Source organism: Oncorhynchus nerka, linkage group LG18 (genome assembly GCF_034236695.1).
Source record: "Oncorhynchus nerka isolate Pitt River linkage group LG18, Oner_Uvic_2.0, whole genome shotgun sequence".
NCBI lineage: Eukaryota > Metazoa > Chordata > Actinopteri > Salmoniformes > Salmonidae > Oncorhynchus > Oncorhynchus nerka.
Window position 1 is genome coordinate 52020348 of NC_088413.1, and position 20404 is coordinate 52040751.

Sequence of the window (20404 nt, forward strand, 5' to 3'; positions counted from 1 at the left end):
CAAAACACAAAATCTGTCCAGTTGTGATGACATTCTTATAGTGTTTGTATCAGGGTGCACAAAACAATACCTCAATATTCCTAGCATGTTATTCCGATGTTCCTGTGTTTCTTTCATGTGTTAGTGTTATCTTACTGTTAAGGAAGTTAGTTGTACAACAGTCCATGTAGAAACACATATGGCAATTATTTACAAACATAGTTTGAACCTACTTTTTACATTTTAATTTGACCCCTTTTTCTCCCCAATTTAGTGATATCCTATTGGAATTTACAGTCGTCTCATCGCTGCAACTCCCGTACAGACTCGGGAGAGGCGAAGGCCTAGAGCCATGCCGTCCTCTGAAACACGACCCAACCAAGTCACACTGCCCGCTTAACCCAGAAGCCAGCCACACCAATGTGTCAGAGGAAACACCGTACACCTGGTGACCATGTCAGCGTGCATGTGCCCGGTCCACCACACCACAGGAGTCACTACAGCACAATGGGACAAGGACATTCCTGCCAGCCAAACCCGGACAACGCCGGGCCAATTGTGCACCGCCCCATGGGTCTCCCGGTTGCAGCCGGCTGCAACAGAGCCTGGGCTCTAGCGGCACAGCTAGCAACTGCAATGCAGTGCCTTAGACCTCTGCACCACTCGTGGGGCCCCAATTTGAACCTACTTTGTTGATAGTCGCAAGCGGGGATAGAGCCTTTGAAGTTTGGAGTGATATCCCTTGATTTAGTCCACCATGCCACGGGGATGGGACGCAACACAAAGCTGTTTACACCTTTACTCTGCCTCCAGGAAGTGGTCTTTGTCTTTGCAAAAGAGAGAATAACTAAATCTAGAAAAATACATTATCTCTATTATTTTGTACTCTACCAATCTTCTTTATATACTGTAAACTTGGGATGTACTGACTTGTATTTTACCTACAAACTTGGTAGAGTAAGAAATAATAAAATACACTTCTTTTTCTATATTTAGTTATCCTCTGTTTTGGATAACCACATTCTAGAAGTCAGAGTAAAAGTCCCAGTGGACCAGTGGTTTCCTTCCAAGGATAACACTCAAAAGCTCCCAGGTTTGATCTCTGCTTGCGGCTAACAACAAAATACAGTGAAACTACTATATGTTTGTACATTGTCATGCCATGTGATTCCAAATAAGTGCCATATGTGTTTCTACATGGGTTGTTGTACAACTAACTTCCTCAACAGTAAGGTAACACACGGAAAAAGAAACCACCATGGACTGTTCAAAATGTAATCTTATCATTCTGGGAACATTGAGGTAATGTTTTGTGTGCACCCTGATTCAAACATTGTAAGAATGTCATCACAACTGGACAAATTTAGTGTTTTCCATTTCCATTGTTCTGACATTTTGTTGCGGCAGTACGACCTAAAAACATTACTAGTACATTGTGCTATTACATTACCTGAAAACCTACTGAGAAAGTACGAGGAATGTTCTAAGGCAGTCGCTCCAAATGTTGTGCAAAACATTTTAGTGAATGTAAGTGAATGTAAGGAGAACATTCCCGAAGATATTTAATTGAAAACATTTTCTGAAGAAAAAACAACAACATTTTGTTATCAAAAACATTCTTTGAATGTCATCATCCTAATGATGATGTCATCATCCTAATGTTAGATAAAACCGTGACTGGAACTTAATGGGAAACTTAGCTATTATTCTGCGAATGTTTCCATTTTGCTGTGATGTGTGTCACATTAAGCGAGAAAGAGAGAGAAAGAAAGAGGTGGGGAGAGAGAGAATGAGGAAGTAAAGTTCCAAAGTTACTTGCTGCTTAACGCTAACCGAGATCAGTGACAAGATAACAGAGAGAGACAGAGACAGACAGAGAGAGACAGACAGAGCGAGAGACAGAGACAGACAGAGACAGTGACAGAGAGACAGACAGAGAGAGAGACAGAGACAGCGACAGAGGGAGAGAGGTGGTGGCTGTGGTGTGCCATATTGACATGGTACATTTGGGTGAGAAGGTGTTGCTGTCTGTTGACCGTCTGTGACGAGGTCAGCTGTCCGACCCTGCAAAATTCTTTACTTTGTGAGTACTTGTTTATTTCCACCTGTGTGTGTGTGTGTGTGTGTGTGCTTGTGGGCCTTTGCCCGAATACTGTATATACTCCATGAATACTGTATATGCTTGTTTTCATTTTTAAACTCCTCACACTGTCATACACAATATCTACCATCTGCTAAGTGTTTATCTTCTCCTTTCTCTCCTTCAATGTATTAAGTGGTCTTTCTTTTCTCTTTTCTCGCTTTCATCTCAGTGACACACACAGCTGGGGTCACAACACACTATGCATCACTGATCAAGGGTTAACCATCAGTTGGGGACTGCTGTGCACTGCTAAAATAGCTGCCAGTTTGATATCATTGTATACTAATCCCTTGTCACAGTATTGTACAAGAACAACAAAAATGGATTGATCCCAATTCCCAGACCACAATACACACAAAAACCAACACAACAAGAGCCTTTCAAAGGAGAAAGGTAGTGTGTATTTCAGTATTAAAGCCTTCTACACCTGTACAGTGAAAGTCATTAATGACCATATAACACAAACATAGGAGCACTGTTCAGTACTTGCCCTCTGTCCTGTGTGTTCAAGGCTGTCAATGAATAAACTGCAGAATGTAGAAACTTCCATTTCCACTTTTATTAACAACCCAATTTGCCATAGGCTACAGTCTAAGTCTTAGGCGGCAGGAGAAGCCTGTTCATTGACACTGTTCTTAGAGTGAGTTTTCAAGTGTGGTCAAAACAACCTGCTCCTTTGTGCAAGCATACAGTGTGTGTGTGTGTGTGTGTGAATGTGTGTTTGTACATTAGGACTACAGTATTTGCTCATGGGTTACCTGAAAGAAAAAGTTACATTTCAAAATATAATTTGAATTGTTTGAACAACGTGTAGGCCGCATCAAGTACAGAGTGAGCAGTAGAATTAGCACATGCATTTTTATGAGCACAGGTTTGTATCTAAATGCTTTTCAATCAACACCAGCCCATTTTGATTGGCTCAAATCAACGGGTCATTGATTGGCAGTGGCAGTGAGACCTCTCCAAACAGGTGAAAGGGTTTCAGAGAACACAGAATGGAACTGACATGAGGTCATTCTTGGAATGGTAGAATATAATATAAACATTGTTAATGATATCAGTTATCAGGTGTATTAAATGTCAATTAAAAGCCTGTGTATTTGACACGTATTTGACAGATGGCTCTGGGCTATGAATTTGATTGGATTATAACAGTCAAGACATAATCCCTGTGAATCACAAGGTAAATCCTTTATTATATGAAGTACTGTTTCCTATTCAATATGTAACAAGCTATCTGTAGAAGCCATATACTGAATGAACATGTCATATCATGATGTCCTTTGGGTGACGGACCATTCTTGATACACACGGGAAACTGTTGCATTACAGTTCTTGACACACTCAAACCGGTGTGCCTGCACCTACCAGCATACCCCGTTCAAAAGCACTTCAATCTGTAGTCTTGCCTATTCTCCCTCTGAATGGCAGACATACACAATCCATGTCTCAATGGCCTCAAGGCTTAAAAATCCTTCTTTTTAAGCTGTCACCTTCCCTTCATCTACACTGATTGAAGTGGATTTAAAAAGTGACATCAATAAGGGATCATATAGCTTTCCTCTGGATTCACCTGGTCAGTCTGTCTACGTCATGGAAAGAGCAGGTGTTCCTGATGTTTTGTACACAGTGTATGTCAGTTTTCTATTGTTTCACTGTTTCTATTTCAATGTTTTACTTTTCTTAGAATGTTTTGCACACTTGTTGATAATTCGGTATTTAAGTACAGTAAGTGATGTCTGTCTGTCTGTCTGTCTGTCTGTCTGTCTGTCTGTCTGTCTGTCTGTCTGTCTGTCTGTCTGTCTGTCTGTCTGTCTGTCTGTCTGTCTGTCTGTGTCTGTCTGTCTGTCTGTCTGTCTGCATGTGTGCATTATTCTAATAGGCACATTTTTTGATAAATATCGGTGATCAATACTGCCAGCAATAGAAATCCCTCACTGTTTTGCATAAGATAGGAGCAAAGTTTTTACTAACTTACCATCTACTGTAAGGGCATAACCAGATCCCCTCACCCTCAAGTGGATAAGCAAGCAGCCCACACTTCCTAAAGCAGACATGGGTGCAGGCAGGGCTGGGAATATACAAAGAGTTCAATCCTATACTGTAATAATGTGCATACATGAACTCTCTTGAATTATCTTTCAATGAGTAAGTAGATTAATCCTCTCAGTGCACAAATGTGTGCTATGCTTTGTTTTTGTCAACTTCTCTTTGATCATGTAACCATAAAAGTACAAATTGACACCATCAATCACAACTATCCACAAACTAAACACTCCTTTCAGTAGATGAGCCAAAGCTTTTATTTCACCCAAGCACACTCTGAAAGCATGTATGCACCCACAAACTCTCTCTCTCTCTCTCCACCTCTCTCACTCACTGTTTCCCCTTATAGCAGCAGTTGCCATGGCGCCGGTGGGAGAGTTCATGGAGTCATGGGCAGTGTCAGTGTCGAAATCATTCTCTATAGAGGTCGTTGTTTTCTCTCTGCTCTTCCTCCTCCTCTCCATCATCCTCCTGGCCCTCTGCACTATCTGTGGAAGGTCAGTGATAGATTCATTTTATAACATTCTTATTTTGTTCCATTATAGAAAGTATTTGACGCCTACAGATGTAGGATCTTAATTTGATCACCCTGTAGCAGGATAACTTTACTGCAATGCATGAAATGTAAAATGTGTAGTGTATTTGAGCTTTAAAAATATTCACTTTGAAATTTCAGACTTGTTTTTCCCTTACGAAATATATATAGACTCCTACAAACATGTAAATGAATTATAATCCACTTAATAATTCACAATTCCTAAAGCAGCAGGATTTTTTTCCTGCTGTAGCAAACTGGCTCAAATTAAGAAGCTACATATGTATGAGAACTGTACAAGAACCTATATGGCATGCTTACAGGAATGAGGTGTAGGTAAATGTATGAATGAAACGTGCATGGAGCTCAGTGCTCCAGACTACAACTAGTTCATCCCTCCATACAGTACACCACGGCCTCAGGTTAAAATTCCAACTCTTTCTGAGATTCTAGAAGACTTTGTCCCATCAACTGTGGCTAAGGAGAGAGTAATTTTACATCTAAACCATGACTAGAAAAGTAATGTACCTGTTGTATATGTAGGAATACTCACAGTGGCCATGGATTACAGGCAACATCCGCATCGAGCTAAAGGCTAGAGCTGCCACTTTCAAAGAGCGTGAGACTAATCCGGACGCTTATAAGAAATCCCACTATGCCCTCAGACGAACCATCAAACAAGCAAAGCGTCAATACAGGATTAAGATTGAATCCTACTACACCGGCTCTGACTCTCGTCGGATGTGGCAGTGCTTGAAAATTATTACGGACTACAAAGGGAAACCCAGACGCGAGCTGCCCAGTGACGTGAGCCTACCAGATGAGCTAATTTCCTTTTATGCTGGCTTCTAGGCAAGCAACACTGAAGCATGCACGAGAGCACTAGCTGTTCTGGATGACTGTGTGATGCTCTCGGTAGCCAATGTGAACAAAACCTTTAAACAGATCAAAAATTACCAAGCCGCTGCGCCAGAATGATTACCAGGACGTGTACTTAAAGCATGCGCGGACCAATTGTCAAGTGTCTTCACTGCCATTTTCAACCTCTTCCTGACCGAGTCTGTAATACCTACATGTTTCAAGCAGACCACTATAGTCCCTGTGCCCAAGGAAGCAAAGGTAACCTGCTTAAATTATTACCGCCCTGTGGCACTCACGTCGGTAGCCATGAAGTGCCTTGAAAGGCTGATCATGGCTCACATCAACAGCATCCTCACGGACACCCTAGACCCACTCCAATTCGCATACCGCCCCCAACAGATCCACAGATGATGCAATCTCTATCGCACTCCACACTGCCCTTTCTCACCTGGACAAAGGGAACACCTATGTGAGAATGCTGTTCATTGACTACAGCTCAGCATTCAACACCATAATGCCAACGAAGCTCATCACTAAGCTAAGGACTCTGGGACTAAATACCTCCCTCTGCAACTGGACTTCCTGACGGGCCGCCCCCAGGTGGTAAGAGTAGGCAACAACATGTCTGCCATCCTTAACACGTGGCCCCTCAGGGGTGTGTACTTAGCCCCACCTGTATTCCCTGTTCACCCACGACTGCGTGGCCAAACACGACTCCAACCCCATCATTAAGTTTGCTGACAACACAACAGTGGTATGCCTGATCACCGACAACAATGAGACAGCCTCTAGGGAGGAGGTCAGAGAACTGGCAGTGTGGTGCCAGGACAACAACCTCTCCCTCAATGTGAGCAAGACTAAGGAGCTGATCGTGGACTACGGGAAAAGGCGGGCCGAACAGGCTCCCATTAACATTGACGAGGCTGTAGTGGAGCGGGTCAAGAGTTTCAAGTTCCTTGGTGTCAACATCACCATCAAACTATCATGGTTCAAACACACCAAGACAGTCGTGAAAAGGTCACAACAAAACCTTTTTCCCTCAGGAGACTGAAAAGATTAGGAATGGGTCCCCAGATCCTCAAAAGGTTCTACAGCTGCACCATCGACAGCATCCTGACCGGTTGCATCACTGCCTGGTAGGGCAACTGCTTGGCATCTGACCATAAGGCGCTACAGAGGGTAGTGCGAACGGCCCAGTACATCACTGGGGCCAAACTTCCTGCCATCCAGGAGCTATATGATAGGCGGTGTCAGAGGAAGCCCATAAAATTGTCAGAGAATCCAGTCACCAAAGTTATTGACCGTTTTTTCTGGTACAGGAGGGCCAAGTCTAGGACCAAAAGGCTTCTCAACAGTTTCTACCCCCAAGCCATTAGACTGCTGAACAATTCATAAAATCGTCAGCGGAAAATTTACATTGACCCCCCCTCCCTGTGTATACTGCTGCTACTCGCTGTTTGTTTGTTACCTATGCATTGTTACTCACTTCGCTCCTACCTGCATGTACAGATTACCTGTACCCCCGCACACTGACTCGGTACCGGTGCCCCATGTATATAGCCTCGTTATTGTTACTCTTATTCTATTACTTTTTATTTTAGTCTACTTGGTAAATATTTCCTGCTTCTTGAACTGCACTGTTGGTTAAGGGCTTGTAAGTAAGCAATTCACATAAAGTCTACACTTGCTTTATTCGGCGCATGTGACAAATAAAGTTTGATTTGATTTTGATTTGAGTGTACTTATGGATCATTATCAATGTATGATTGATCAATGTCATGATACTCTACACCTGAGACATTGTCTTTGAATGCCGTATTGTCTTTTGTCTTGTAGATAATCATAAACCAAAATATGTCTGTCTATCTCAAACGCACGCATGCACACACACGCACAGACATTCCAGACAGACAGAACGTTCAGGTTTGGTGGCTTCGGGAATTCCTGTGGTATGAGGCATATGACTCTCTCTTCTCCTCTCTCTACATTACGAAACGACACACTTCAAATACCGTACATAATGTACAGACCGACCCCACCGGTGAATCACTCAGATACTTCACTCTGCTTCACTCTCAACCTTTCTTTTCCGAGCAAGAGAGAATATACATACATTTGTAAGGTTCTGAACAAACAGAGTAAAAACTCAAACAGATGACTAGAAAAAGCTTAAACCAAGTTTATTCACCCACTGGGTGCTTCATCTGCAGACACAAGTCACACAAGCATATACAGTACTTACGACTAGGTGTCCCCTCCTTGTATGTCCAAGATAAACACACCTTTTCTGTTGTTTGGCAGAAACTCAGTCGGTTCCTCTTACTGGTATTGTCATGGCCCTGCCTAAGTCTAGGACCCTCTTGGGTGTGGAATTGTGTATGAGATAGGACTTTGATCAGATGGTCTTTGAGGTGGGCCCCTATGGCCCCCATCTCAGCAGTGTCTTCTCTCTTCAACTGTTGACCTTAAAGGCTTCCCGAGTGGCGCAGTGACATAAGGCGTCACTACAGCCCCGGGTTCAATCCCAGGCTGTGTCACAGCATTGGCATTACTCATCTCATATGTATATACTGTATTCTATACTTCTATGGTATCTTAGTCACTTAATGTTTACATATCTTGAGCATTGCTCATCTCACATGTTTTCTATACTATTCTACTGTATCTTAGTCCACATCGCTCATCCATATATGTATATAGTCTTAATGAATTAATTTGTGTGTATTGGGTATATATTGTGTAATTGGTTAGATATTACTTGTTAGATATTACAGCACTGTCAGAGCAAGAAGAGCAAATATTTCGCTTTAACATCTGCTAATCACGTGTATGTGATTTCGCTTTAAACTGTGATTTGTTTTGACATGTACATTTCTTATATGTGTAAAGTAATCAATAGGTTCTAGTTTGGTAACATGAATAAGTATATTTCATGCTAGAATCCAACACCTTCAAACAGTGATTTGATAGCACCAAAGTGTGAGTGCTAGTATATCATGAACACACCTATAAATACAGGTCTGTTACCAGCAAATAATCACTTTATATACTGTTTATAGATACTGTTGCTGATATGCATTAGCTAATGGTGAACCATTTATTGTTTGTGCACTTGACTCTAAAAGTAAATGCTTTTTCATGCATTGTTGAATATTGGGGAGTGTACCAAATTCTTTGAAATTCTGTAAGCATCAGTAGATATCTGTTGTACTTGTTCGGATTCTCTAGTTTGTGTTGTGTTCCACAGGCAATCCTTTGAGCTTCAGGACGGTGGTGGGGAGGTGGGGAGAACCCAGTCACAGCTGATGAGAGTGGTGAGAGACAAGACAAGCAACAACAATGACGGCAGCTATGTCCTGACCAGGGTTACACAGAAGTCAGTAAGAGAGGAGGTAGTGAGATACGGAGGAAGGGAGGAAGCAAGGAAGGTGTAGAATGGATCAAAGGGTTGAAGAGAGAAGGGAGGGAGGGATGCGGTGGATGGAATCCTTTTGAGAGTACTTTGTCTTGAGACCAATGACAGCGAAATGATGAACCCCGTACACTGTGATGTCATTACCTGAGTGTTTTTGATTGACAGGTCAAGTTGGAGGACGCCCTGGCCGCCAGGGAGAACCCCATGATCAATGACATCAGAAAAAACGAGAGAGGTGGGAAATCAAACTGTTACACCTCTGTGTTTATAATTTCAGCCGTAAGCGAGGCTTCCTCTAGATCTGCTAGAAGGGTTGTCTTACAGTGTGTGTTCTGTTTTCATCTCCTCCCTGGTTAGATTTCAGTCACATACCTGAAGAACGTGTCCCAGAGCAGCTTCCTGCTGAGCAGGATGGCATCAGGTTCAAACCCGATCAGCAAGGTACTGCCTTCATCACTCTCTCTGTATCTCCCTAGGCATTTCTCCCATGTGTCTTTCACACACGTTTGGTGAGTAGTTGGTGAGTATTACAGGTGTGTTTTGATGTCCTGCAGGTGATTCTCTAGGTGCCTTGCAGATGGCCAACGGAACCCCTGTGGCCATGATGACAATATCTCCTTCCCCCCCCACCACCGTCGACATCGGTAGGCTACCTCAAATCACCCATGTGCACTTCTCAAACTATCAACCAATCAATCAAATCAAATATATTTATAAAGCCCTTTTTACATCAGCAGATGTCACAAAGTGCTATACAGGAATCCATCCTAAACCCCCAAACAGCAAGCAATGCAGGTGTAGAAGCACGGTGGCTAGCAAAAAAGGCAGGAACCTGGGAAGACACCCAGAGAGGAACCAGGCTCTGAGGGGTGGCCAGTCCTCTTCTGGCTGTGCCGGGTGGAGATTATAACAGTACATGGCCAAGATGTTCAAACGTTCATAGATGACCAGCAGGGTCGAATAATAATAATCACATGGCTTGTAGAGTGTGCAACAGGTCAGCACCTCAGGAGTAAATGTCAGTTGGCTTTTCATAGCCGATCATTCAGAGTTAGAGACAGCAGGTGCGGTAGCGAGAGAGTCGAAAACAGCAGGTCCGGACAAGATAACACATCCGGTGAACAGGTCAGGGTTCCATAGCCACAGGCAGAAACTAATGGGGCTCAATCTCTCTTTGGCTAAGCTTCAGGTTAAGTGACTCTCCTCTATTATTTTCTTATTTTCTCACCTTGTAGGTGACCTGAGGGACGTCCTGAACTTCACACCCGAGCTCCACTCTATACCAGCCCCGATATCCGTGGTGGAAGATGACAGCCCTCTCGAGTCCGTACCCCCACCTGTCTATTCAGGGGACACCCTGGAAACACCCATCATGAATGTTCTTCACACCCTGGTGCTGGATGCTCCCATCGTGGATCCCCTCATCATAGACACCCTTGCATCTGTGGATGCCCCCATTGTGAACAGCCTTGAACCTGTCGACATCCACATTGTGAATAACACTGACCCCCTCAATATCCCCATCGTGAACGACCTTGACCTCCTGGAGGCCCCTGCAGAATTCAGCTCTAACTTTATCGCTCAGCTTGAAGAAGATGGTCAGGTGGAGGGTGAGGACCAGGGGCCTTCCCTGGGGGTCCGACCCGAGCACACCTATGAGATCTTTGGGGAGCTCACACCTGATGATCCCTCTGTGGAAGTGGACCTGACAACCCCAGGCTATCAAACCATAGCTGAACTGGTCCACAAATCAACCACACAGCCTGACGATGACACAACCATGGTCACAATGCCATCGGACCTGGCAAGCCCAGACTATGAGATCATAGCTGAACTGGTCCAGAAATTGAGCGCAACCACACTGCCTGACAATGAGCCAATAAAAACTACAGGCACAGACCCGGGGGAGGGGCTTGACCTGACAAGCCCTCTCTCATTTGTGGAGGAGGTAGAGGATGGTTTGAGTGACAGGGGCTGGAATCCAATGTATGCCAGGGTGAGCAGGAAGCTTAGTAAGTGCCCCACCCCACCCCCTGTGCCTCCGCCAGAGGAAGAGGAGGAATATTTACCTCCAATACCGGAAAGAAGAGGAGAGATGGAGGAATGATCATTGTAGAATATCCCTTCAGACTTTTAAAAAGCACCGCAAATGTGTTTTATGTACTCAATGCTATTTGAATGTATATGCAGTGCATTCGGAAAGTATTCAGACCCCTTGACTTTTTGACTTTATCAACATTTGTTACATTACAGCTTTATTCTAAAATTGATTAAATTGTTTTTTTCCCCCTCCTCAATCTACACACATTACCCCATAATGACAAAGCGAAATCAGGTTTGTAGAAATGTTTGTACATGTATTAAAAATGAAAAAGGGAGATATCACAGTTACATAAGTATTCAGACCCTTCACTCAGTACTTTGTTGAAGCACCTTTGGCATGGATTACAGCCTCGAGTCTTCTTGGGTATGAAGCTACAAGTTTGGCACACCTGTATTTGGGAAGTTCATCCCATTATTTTCTGCAGATCCTCTCAAGCTCTGTCAGGTTAGATTGGGAGCATCGCTGCACAGCTATTTTCAGGTCTCTCCAGAGATGTTCAATCGGGTTCAAGTCCGGGCTCTGGCTGGGCCACTTGAGGACATTCAGAGACTTGTCCCGGAGCCACTCCTGCGTTGTCTTGGCTGTGTGCTTAGGGTCGTTGTCCTGTTGGAAGGGGAACCTTCGCCCCCAGTCTGAGGACCTGAGCACTCTGGAGCAGGTTTTTTTTAATCAAGTATCGCACTTTTCTCCGTTCATCTTTCCCTCGATCCTGGCTAGTCTCCCAGTCCCTGCATCTGAAAAACATCCCCAAGGTAAGATGCTGCCAGCACCATGCTTCACCGTAGGGATGGTGCCGGGTTTCCTCCAGATGTGATGCTTGGCATTCAGGCCAAAGTGTTCGATCTTGGTTTCGTCAGACCAGAGAATCTTGTTTCTCATAGTCAGAGTCCTTTAGGTGCTTTAGGTGCCAAACTTAGGTGCCAAACTCCAAGTGGGCTGTCATGTGCCTTTTACTGAGGAGTGGCTTCCGTCTGGCCACTCTACCTTAATGGCCTCATTGGTGATGTGCTGCAGAGATTGTTGTCCTTCTGGAAGGTTCTCCCTTCTTCACAGAGGAACTGTGGAACTCTGTCAGTGACCATCGGGTTCTTGGTCACCTCTCTGACCAAGGCCCTTCTCCCCGATTGTTCAGTTTGGCTGGGCGGCCAGCTCTAGGGAGAGTCTTGGTGGTTCCAAACTTCTTCCATTTAAGAATTATGGAGGCCACTGTGTTCTTAGGGACATTCAATGCTTCAGAAATGTGTTGGTACCCTTCTCCAGATCTGCCTCGACACAATCCTGTCTTGGAGCTCTATGGACAATTTCTTTGACCTCATGGCTTGGTTTCTTTTCCTGACATGCACTGTCAACTGTGGACCTTATATAGACAGGTGTGTGCCTTTCCAAATGATGTCCAGTCAATTGAATTTACCACAGGTGGACTACAATTAATTTGCAGAAACAAGGATGATCAATGGAAACAGGATGCACCTGAGCTAAATTTGGAATCTCATGTTAAATGGTCTATATATTTATGTAAATAAGGTATTTTTTGTGTGTGTTTTTTACATTTGCAAAAATGTCTAAAAACCTCTTTCACTTTGTCTTTATGTGGTATTGTGTGTAGATTGTTAAAGATTTTTAAAAAAAATGTTACAATAAGGCTAACGTAACAAAATGTGGAAATAGTCAAGGGGTACTTTCCAAATGCACTGTATACTCAACCATCTGTGCCTTATTTCTAGACTTATAATATATCTGATGATGAGGGTAAGGGTTGTAACCAGTCCAAATAGAAAGTAACACTTCCCTATCTAATATACTCTTATATGAGACAGGTATCTCAGTATCCTATCCTCCTACCAAGTAATTTCATTGGTTTTGCAAACGCTGTTCCAACTCAATGCCATGCTATGCATTCCATAACGAACCCCGAGCCAGAATAGAACTGGGTCCCTTAACATGTGCCAGAGTAGGCTGTTCCCCTGCTCAGATGTTGCATGCATCAACCAATGGTTGAGTGCCACGTAAACGACTGTGTCATCGACTAACAGATTGTTATAACATACGATGTGGTTAGCTAATACGTTAAATACCTATCCAGGCATTCTAAGATCTGGCAGGCATCAGCAACACCTAGGCAGAGGAATGCACCCTTTATGTCTGTATGTACTAACACATTACAGCGTGACATGGCAATTACACAATTATACATCTAGGAGTTTTTGTTTCTTTGAGATTCATTCAACTGGCTCAACTAAGACTCTCTCTCTAGAATTACAAACGTAATACTATAATGACTATACTGGTGCATTCTTAATAAATCATGCATGTATATTAATAAATTAAATGGACATCAAAACAATATAATAGCCATAGCTAGTTTATTTATTTATTCAAATCTTTCCATGTGAGGTATAATAAATCATTTAAGTTTTGTTTAACTAGGCAAGTCAGTTAAGAACAAATTCTTATTTACAATGACGGCCTACCCCGGCCAAACCCTAACGATGCTGGGCCAATTGTGCACCGCCCTATGGGACTCCCAATCACAGCTGGTTGTGATACAGCCTGGAATCAAACCAGGGACTGTAGTGATGCTTCTAGCACTGAGATGCAGTGCCTTAGAGAGCTGCACCACTCGGAAGTTCATCCTACTTGGGATTTATGGACTATGTAAATCTGTGTTGTAAAATGTTCATTTTCATTATTAGAACATATAAGCAGATTGAAATACAAGAGGACAGATGTAATAAACAGTATTTAGTACATCCTGTTGGCCATCATTTACTACGAAATATTACATTGCAAACCTCAACCATTGAGGGAGTGAATGTCACAATCTGAAATGAAGCCACTATTGAAATATCACATTGTGGATGGGACATAGCGAGATTCAACACATATATCACTGTTCCAATTCAATATATTGCGTGTAAATGGATGTGTGCAGATGCAATTCCTGTGTCTCACCACAGTGGGGTAGTAGAACTGAAGATCTGTGACTGGATTTCTCTCTTTCAGTGGAAAGTGAGTTGCCAAAAAAGGAGCCACATCGAGCTCCTCTAAAATCCTGCTGCCGATCCATCACGTGAGGCAGGTGGGGCGGAGCGCCACCAATATCCAAGAGATTTGCATGCAAATCTGTTATTTCCTGTCACAACAATATATCATATCCGAACTAACTGTGCAATAGATGAAGCGAAGCAATAGCGTTATAAATGTTGCATATTTTTAACCGGGTTATTTTGTAACAGGCAGGCAGACATGCAAAGTGTTGTTATATTGCAGAGTTATTCCATAACAGTATACTCGACTACAGCGGCCTTCTGTGCAAAGAGCTAAAGATATGGGAAGTAGCCATACACTGATCGTAACCCAAAAGTTATAAAGTTTGTGTATGTGGCTCAAAACTCATTTCTGGGATTGGTTATAAGTGCATTCAATGTGTTGCCAGTGTAGTGTACTGGTGTACTTGATTGAGTTTGGCCAGTCAATATTTGAATTTTAAAATCACCACTGCTGCTGTATATTCCTTCCGAGGAAGGGTGGAAAGACTGCAGGAACTGTGGTCAGGAAATGGAACATAAATACACAAACTTAACACATACCTTTCAAAAGTAGGCATGGAGAGAACAAATATGACTTTCCTTCTACTAGTATAGCATGCCCATAAGCCTTGTGGAAATGAGTGCAACGTCCTTCAGCTCTTTTACTCTAACGTTATGCAACAGTAAGAATACAAAACCACAAAGTACATTGCTCAATGACAAATATTTATAAGACCGTGGAAAGAATTGTTCCTTCAGCATTTTTGTGGTCCGATTTGATGTTGAATTCCACATGGAAATGGATGGTTCTGTCTATTAGCCATTGAGAGACATAACCATGGAGAAAATTCATAGTTTAGTAAATTAGTTGGCGGTGGGTGCCCTGCATGGTGCTGCAAATGCAGTATTGTTTTTCAACTGACTGCTACAGCACCTATCATCAATTCATAACAAAAAAACAACAACTCTTTGGTTCAAAAGTTGTCCTGCATTTTGGGGGGACCCGACCAAATTCACATAGAAATTTGTAGATCTGTTATTGTAGATCTGTTATTTTCATCGGAAGCAAGTCTAAGGAGTGGTAGATCTGTTCTATGTGCTCCAATTCTATGCTTCTATGCTTCTATGCTTCCCAGTTTTTGCGTCTTTTTCTTGCGGTTTTGTACACCAGCTTCAAACAGCTGAAAATACTATATTTTTGGTTATCGTAAATATATTTCACAGCGATTTAGATGGTACAATGATTCCTTACACTAAACTTGCTTGTTTTGACACATAAACTGAAATTAAGCGAACTATTAGAATTTGAGCAATATAGTACATCTTTAAAATGAGCAATGTGCTTCTCCAAAAGTGAATGCAGGAAATGTGAGCAGGTTGCCACCAGTCTCTCCTGTAGGGTCAACTAAACTCTCTCTCTATGGTCTCCATCAGGTCCACTTCTGATCCATCATACAGGATGATGGGCGTGGAAAGAGAGGGGCCATGGCTATCATCAGGGACTCTGGGAAGGAACAGAGAGATATGTCAGAAATTGTTACAACAAGAAATTGACTCGCAGAGACAGTTTCAGAAATGGGCCTAGATTAAAGCAATAGTTTTATAGATTAAACGTTGGACCAAATTGTGATATGTAATGGATACAGTCAGTGTGTAATGTGCACCATAGAGGCAATATAGCCTAGGCCTATTCCACAATCATTTCAAAGTGTAATTCAATATTTAATCATCATCTTTTTATAGCATATTCTCAAGTTGAAAAGTATCTACATAAATTAGCCACAATAAAGCAGTTTTTTTTTTACCTTTATTTAACCAGGCAAGTCAGTTTAGAACAAATTCTTGTTTTCAATGACGGCCTAGGAACGGTGGGTTAACTGCCTGTTCAGGGGCAGAACGACAGATTTGTACCTTGTCAGCTCGGGGGTTTGAACTCGCAACCTTCCGGTTACTAGTCACACGCTCTAACCACTAGGCTACCCTGCCGCCGTTTGCAAGTGGTTTGCTGACATGTAACTAATCTGATCTGCCCAAAGGATTGGTATTTTGTTATGCTCAAGGTGAATTTGATCTTGCCTGATCAGCAGTTACTTACGAGTCTGATTCTGAGCGAGGCACTGATTCCACCCAAGTTCCCTTTGTCAAGAAGTCCTGTTGAGAGTTTTGACAATAGAGTTGTCAGAGAACACCATACAGTCCCTTCAGAAAGTATTCACACCCCTTGACTTTTTCCACATTTTGTTGTGTTACAGCCTCAAATTAAAAGGGATAACATTTAGATTTTGTTTCACTGATCTACAAACAATACCCCATAATGTCGAAGTGGAATTATGTTTTAGAAATGTTTACAAATGAATAAAAAATGAATAGCTGAAATGTCTTGAGTCTATAAGTATTCAATCCTTTTGTTACGGCAAGGCTAGATGAGTTCAGGAGTAAAAATGTGCTTAAAGGTGCAATATGCAGACATTTTTCTGCCATATCCTGGTTGCTAAAATTCTAATAGTTTGCCTAATTTCAGTCTATGTGACAAAACAAGCAATGTGTAGTGTAGATAATCATTGTGCCATCTAAACTGCTGTGAAATATATTTTCAATAATAAAAAATATTGTATTTTCAGCTAGTGTACAAAACTGCAAGTAAAAGATGCAAAAACTAAACTTTAAGAATGGGACGAATAGAAATAGCAAACACAGAACAGATCTACCATTTCATAAACTTATTTTCAATGAAAATGACAGATCCATATCACACTTTCCATGTGAATTTGGTCGGGTCGCCCAAAACGTTACAGATTTCAGATTTAACAAGTCACATAATAAGTTGTATTGACTCACTCTGTGTGCAAAAAATAGTGTTTAACATGATTTTTAAATTACTACCTCATCTCTGTACCACACACATACAATTATATGTAATGTCCCGAAGTCGAATGGTGAATTTCAAGCACAGATTCAACCACAAAGACCAAGGAGGTTTTCCTATGGTTCGTAAAGGGCATCTTTTTAGTAGATGGGTAAAAAGAAGCAGACTTTGAATATCCCTTTCAGCATGATGGTGTATCCATACACCCAGTCACCACAAAGATACAGGCACGTTTCCTAAACCGCTCAGGGATTTCACCATGAGGCCAATGTCAGAGTTTAATGGCTGTGATAGGAGATAACTGAGGATGGATACACAACATTGTAGTTCATCCACAATACTAACATAAATTACAGAATGAAAAGAAGGAAGCCTGTACATAATACAAATTATCCAAACATTGCATCCTGTTTGCAATAAGGCACTAAAGTCATACTGCAAAAAAAAATGGCAAAGAAATGTACATTTGTCTTGAATACAAAGTGTTATATTTGGGGCAAATCCAATCCAACACATCACTGAGTACCACTCTTCATATTTTCAAGAATTGTGGTGCCTGCATCATGTTATGAGTATGCTTGTCATCGGCAAGAACTACGGAGTTTCTAGGATAAAAAGAAACGGAATAGAGCTAAGCACAGGCAAAGTCAGAGGAAGACCTGGTTCAGTCTGCTTTCCAACAAACACTGGGAGACAAATGTACTGTTCAGCAGGACAATAACCTAAAACACAAGGCCAAATATACACTGGAGTTGTTTACCAAGACGTCATTGAATGTTCCTGAATGGCCTAGTTACAGTTTTGACTTAATTAAACCGTCTTGGAAATCTATGGCAATACTTGAAAAGAATATATCTATATATTTTTTTGTTTATTTCACCTTTATTTAACCAGGTAGGCCAGTTAAGAACAAGTTCTCATTTACAACTGTGACCTGGCCAAGACAAAGCAAAGCAGTGCAACAAAAGCAACAACACATGGAATAAACAAACGTACATTCAATAACACAATAGAAAATCTGTATACAGTGTGTGCAAATGAAGTAAGGAGGTAAGGCAATAAATAGGCCATAGTGGAAAAGTCATTAGAAAAAATGTCTGTCTGGTAATGATCAACAACCAACTTGACAGAACTTGACAAATATTTTAAAGAAAGATTTGTCAATGTTGTTCAATCTAGGTGTGCAAAGTTCTTTGAGATTTTCCCAGGACTCACAGCTGTAATCGCTGCCAAATATGATTGTAACATGTATTGACTCAGGGGGTTGAATACTTATCTAATCAAAATATATTAGATTATATTTTCTATTAATAAAAAATTAAATAAAAAAATTTCTTCCACTTTGACATTGCAGTGAATTTTCTGTAGATCATTCACACAAAAAAATGACAATTGAATCCATTTTAATCCCACTTAGTAACACAACAACATTTGTCAAGGGGTGTGAATTATTTCTGAAAGCACTGTATATGGTTTGCAGAAAACTTTACAATACAAAAATGTAATCAGTTACCAATGCCATTGGGTTACCGGTAAGTAATTTTAACATTTTACATAACAGGAAATAATAAATCAAATGCTGTCAATTTGATTATGCTCGTCCATCACCACTGATCAGAATGAGCTAAAATAATATTCTTACATTTTCCTGAGTGGCGCTTGGGAACTGAATCTGTGTATCTTTGGAAATGTGGTGAAAGACATGCTTGTCCTTGTTGATGACTCCTACAGAACCGTTATATGGACAATGTGCCCCCGTCCCTTCCGACAACTCAGAACTCTGCAAGTGAGGGGTTGAATTGAAATCGCTTTCATTGTGGACCCGTTTGGAATTACAGAATCCATACGTGGCTGACCCGATTAAAAGCGTCTTTTCAAAAGTTTTCCTTTTGGAACGCAATTCCCGATTGTCATATTCCTCTAGAACCCGGTCCAGTTCCATATCAACGTCATCATCCTCTGCTGAAAATTCCGAGTCGTGTCCTTCACTGTGGCAGTCTAGTTGTTGCGTTATGTTTCGTGATTGATTGAAGTTCGTCAATTTGTGTATATTCAATGGTTTGAACAAGTGACTTTCCTCTTTCGAAACATGGACTGTGTTGCCATCTCCTTTGAATGCGTTTATCTCGTTGACACTCCCAGGTGCAACCTTCTTTCCACGACTACTACCGCTTCCCATGTTGTTGTTGTCCCTTGGCACCCGGCTGTAAAAATGTACGAGGCACAGCAAAGGCACGCTCCCATTGCCAGGTCCCTTGGCCCCCCACCAAGTAATCCAAGAACTCAGAAGTTAGGTCAAAAATTAACTTGCCTCCACTCAATAGATCACCAAAAAATGTGGTTCACTTACGCACTGGAGGGAACGCGGTCCTTCTGTCTGTGGCGCAATGGAATCATACAAACACAAATAAAAAGTGTGGAATAATTTGATCCAATCTAGACGTCTACCCGTAGCTTGCAAAACGCAGTCAAGCCATCCGTGCTTCAGCCTCCTCCTGAATTTGTACGTGCGAGTACACAACACTTTACCGTATCACGTCTTTTCTGACGGATGCGCTCTCATGCGCAGTCAGATAGAGATATTCAGTAGGTACTGTACAAATCATTCCAAGCAAACAGTTTGAAACACATTCATTCAATATTCGTTTCATTCATTTTCGGCCTTATCAAAAATAACTTTGATATTATGGGTAGAGTGAGGCTGCAGAAGCCTACCAGGGTGCTGTTTACCAAATGTTAAATTGTGAAAGAAAAAATGTCTTTACAGTCATGACACACAAATACAGTAGACACACACACTCACGCACTCACAACATTTTAGGCTTTGATTGACCCCTATGTCCAAAAAAATCACAGTAAAAATGTCTGGTATACTTTTTTTGAGATGTGTGCGACTAATAGATCATTAATCTAGTGTGATGACCATTGCATCGCATAAGAGGCCTAGTGCTAAGCAACTAAGTGAAATGATTTGAATCCCGTTTCATACATTTTTTTTAGTGAGCGCAATGCACAGTTTCTCTAGAGATAAATCCGCTCAAGCTGGAACTGTGCAATGTAGTAGAGAGTTGTAGTTTCCAACAGGCCAATATTCAACATAGTTTAGCGCCCAGAGCCTGGTAATTAATTTAGTTACAATGACCATAATCTGTTGCGTGCCTACTTGTCTGGTCTGTGTGGTGCAGACAATAGAAATTGATAGAGGCCTCTGGTGGCCAAAAGGCCATTTCAGCATTCGTAGCCCCATTAAGGGCTTTCTCCATGCTTCTGCCATTTTAAAGTAGTCAACTGGGTGCGGATTCCTATGGGTTGTAGCCTCAATGGCACTGCCCATGCTGTCACAGATGCTATAATGGCACAGATATTAAGATGAGTCCTCTATATATCTCTATGGTGCAATCATAGCCGGAGAGAAGAGACAGAAGA

The 20404-nt window shown here is 41.8% G+C and overlaps 2 protein-coding genes across 3 annotated transcripts; one reads left to right on the forward strand and one right to left on the reverse strand.

Moving 5' to 3' along the window:
• The first annotated feature begins 1781 nt into the window (after positions 1 to 1781).
• On the forward strand, positions 1782 to 13831 carry LOC115146068 (uncharacterized). 2 transcript variants are annotated; one of them, XM_029687844.2, is made up of 7 exons: positions 1782 to 2062; positions 4521 to 4665; positions 8812 to 8878; positions 9145 to 9214; positions 9337 to 9420; positions 9534 to 9623; positions 10215 to 13831. In XM_029687844.2, the coding sequence occupies exons 2-7, from the start codon at positions 4529 to 4531 to the stop codon at positions 11084 to 11086; spliced, it is 1320 nt and encodes a 439-aa protein (XP_029543704.2). In that variant the 5' UTR covers positions 1782 to 2062; positions 4521 to 4528; the 3' UTR covers positions 11087 to 13831. The 2 variants fall into 2 exon arrangements, with proteins under 2 accessions (XP_029543704.2, XP_029543703.2); XM_029687843.2 differs by having other exon boundaries at positions 1784 to 2062; positions 4518 to 4665.
• LOC115146070 (uncharacterized) lies at positions 13410 to 19462 on the reverse strand. Its single transcript, XM_029687845.2, has 3 exons — positions 18621 to 19462; positions 16208 to 16263; positions 13410 to 15616 (listed from the first exon to the last, which is right to left on the reverse strand). Exons 1-3 carry the CDS (start codon positions 19155 to 19157, stop codon positions 15514 to 15516), a joined length of 696 nt encoding a protein of 231 aa, XP_029543705.2. The 5' UTR covers positions 19158 to 19462; the 3' UTR covers positions 13410 to 15513.
• Between the last annotated feature and the right edge of the window lie 942 nt (positions 19463 to 20404).

Bases quoted from the DNA above. Each gene is read 5' to 3' on its own strand.
- LOC115146070 (XM_029687845.2), bottom strand. From the start codon at position 19,157: ATGGGAAGCGGTAGTAGTCGTGGAAAGAAGGTTGCACCTGGGAGTGTC. The intron at 16,264-18,620 runs GTAAGAATATTA...AACTCTCAACAG, and splicing joins CAAGCGCCACTCAGGAAAAT to GACTTCTTGACAAAGGGAAC. The intron at 15,617-16,207 runs GTAAGTAACTGC...GTTCCTTCCCAG, and splicing joins CCTCGCTCAGAATCAGACTC to AGTCCCTGATGATAGCCATG.
- LOC115146068 (XM_029687844.2), top strand. From the start codon at position 4,529: ATGGCGCCGGTGGGAGAGTTCATGGAGTCATGGGCAGTGTCAGTGTCG. The intron at 4,666-8,811 runs GTCAGTGATAGA...TGTGTTCCACAG, and splicing joins CTCTGCACTATCTGTGGAAG to GCAATCCTTTGAGCTTCAGG. The intron at 9,624-10,214 runs GTAGGCTACCTC...CTCACCTTGTAG, and splicing joins CCCCACCACCGTCGACATCG to GTGACCTGAGGGACGTCCTG.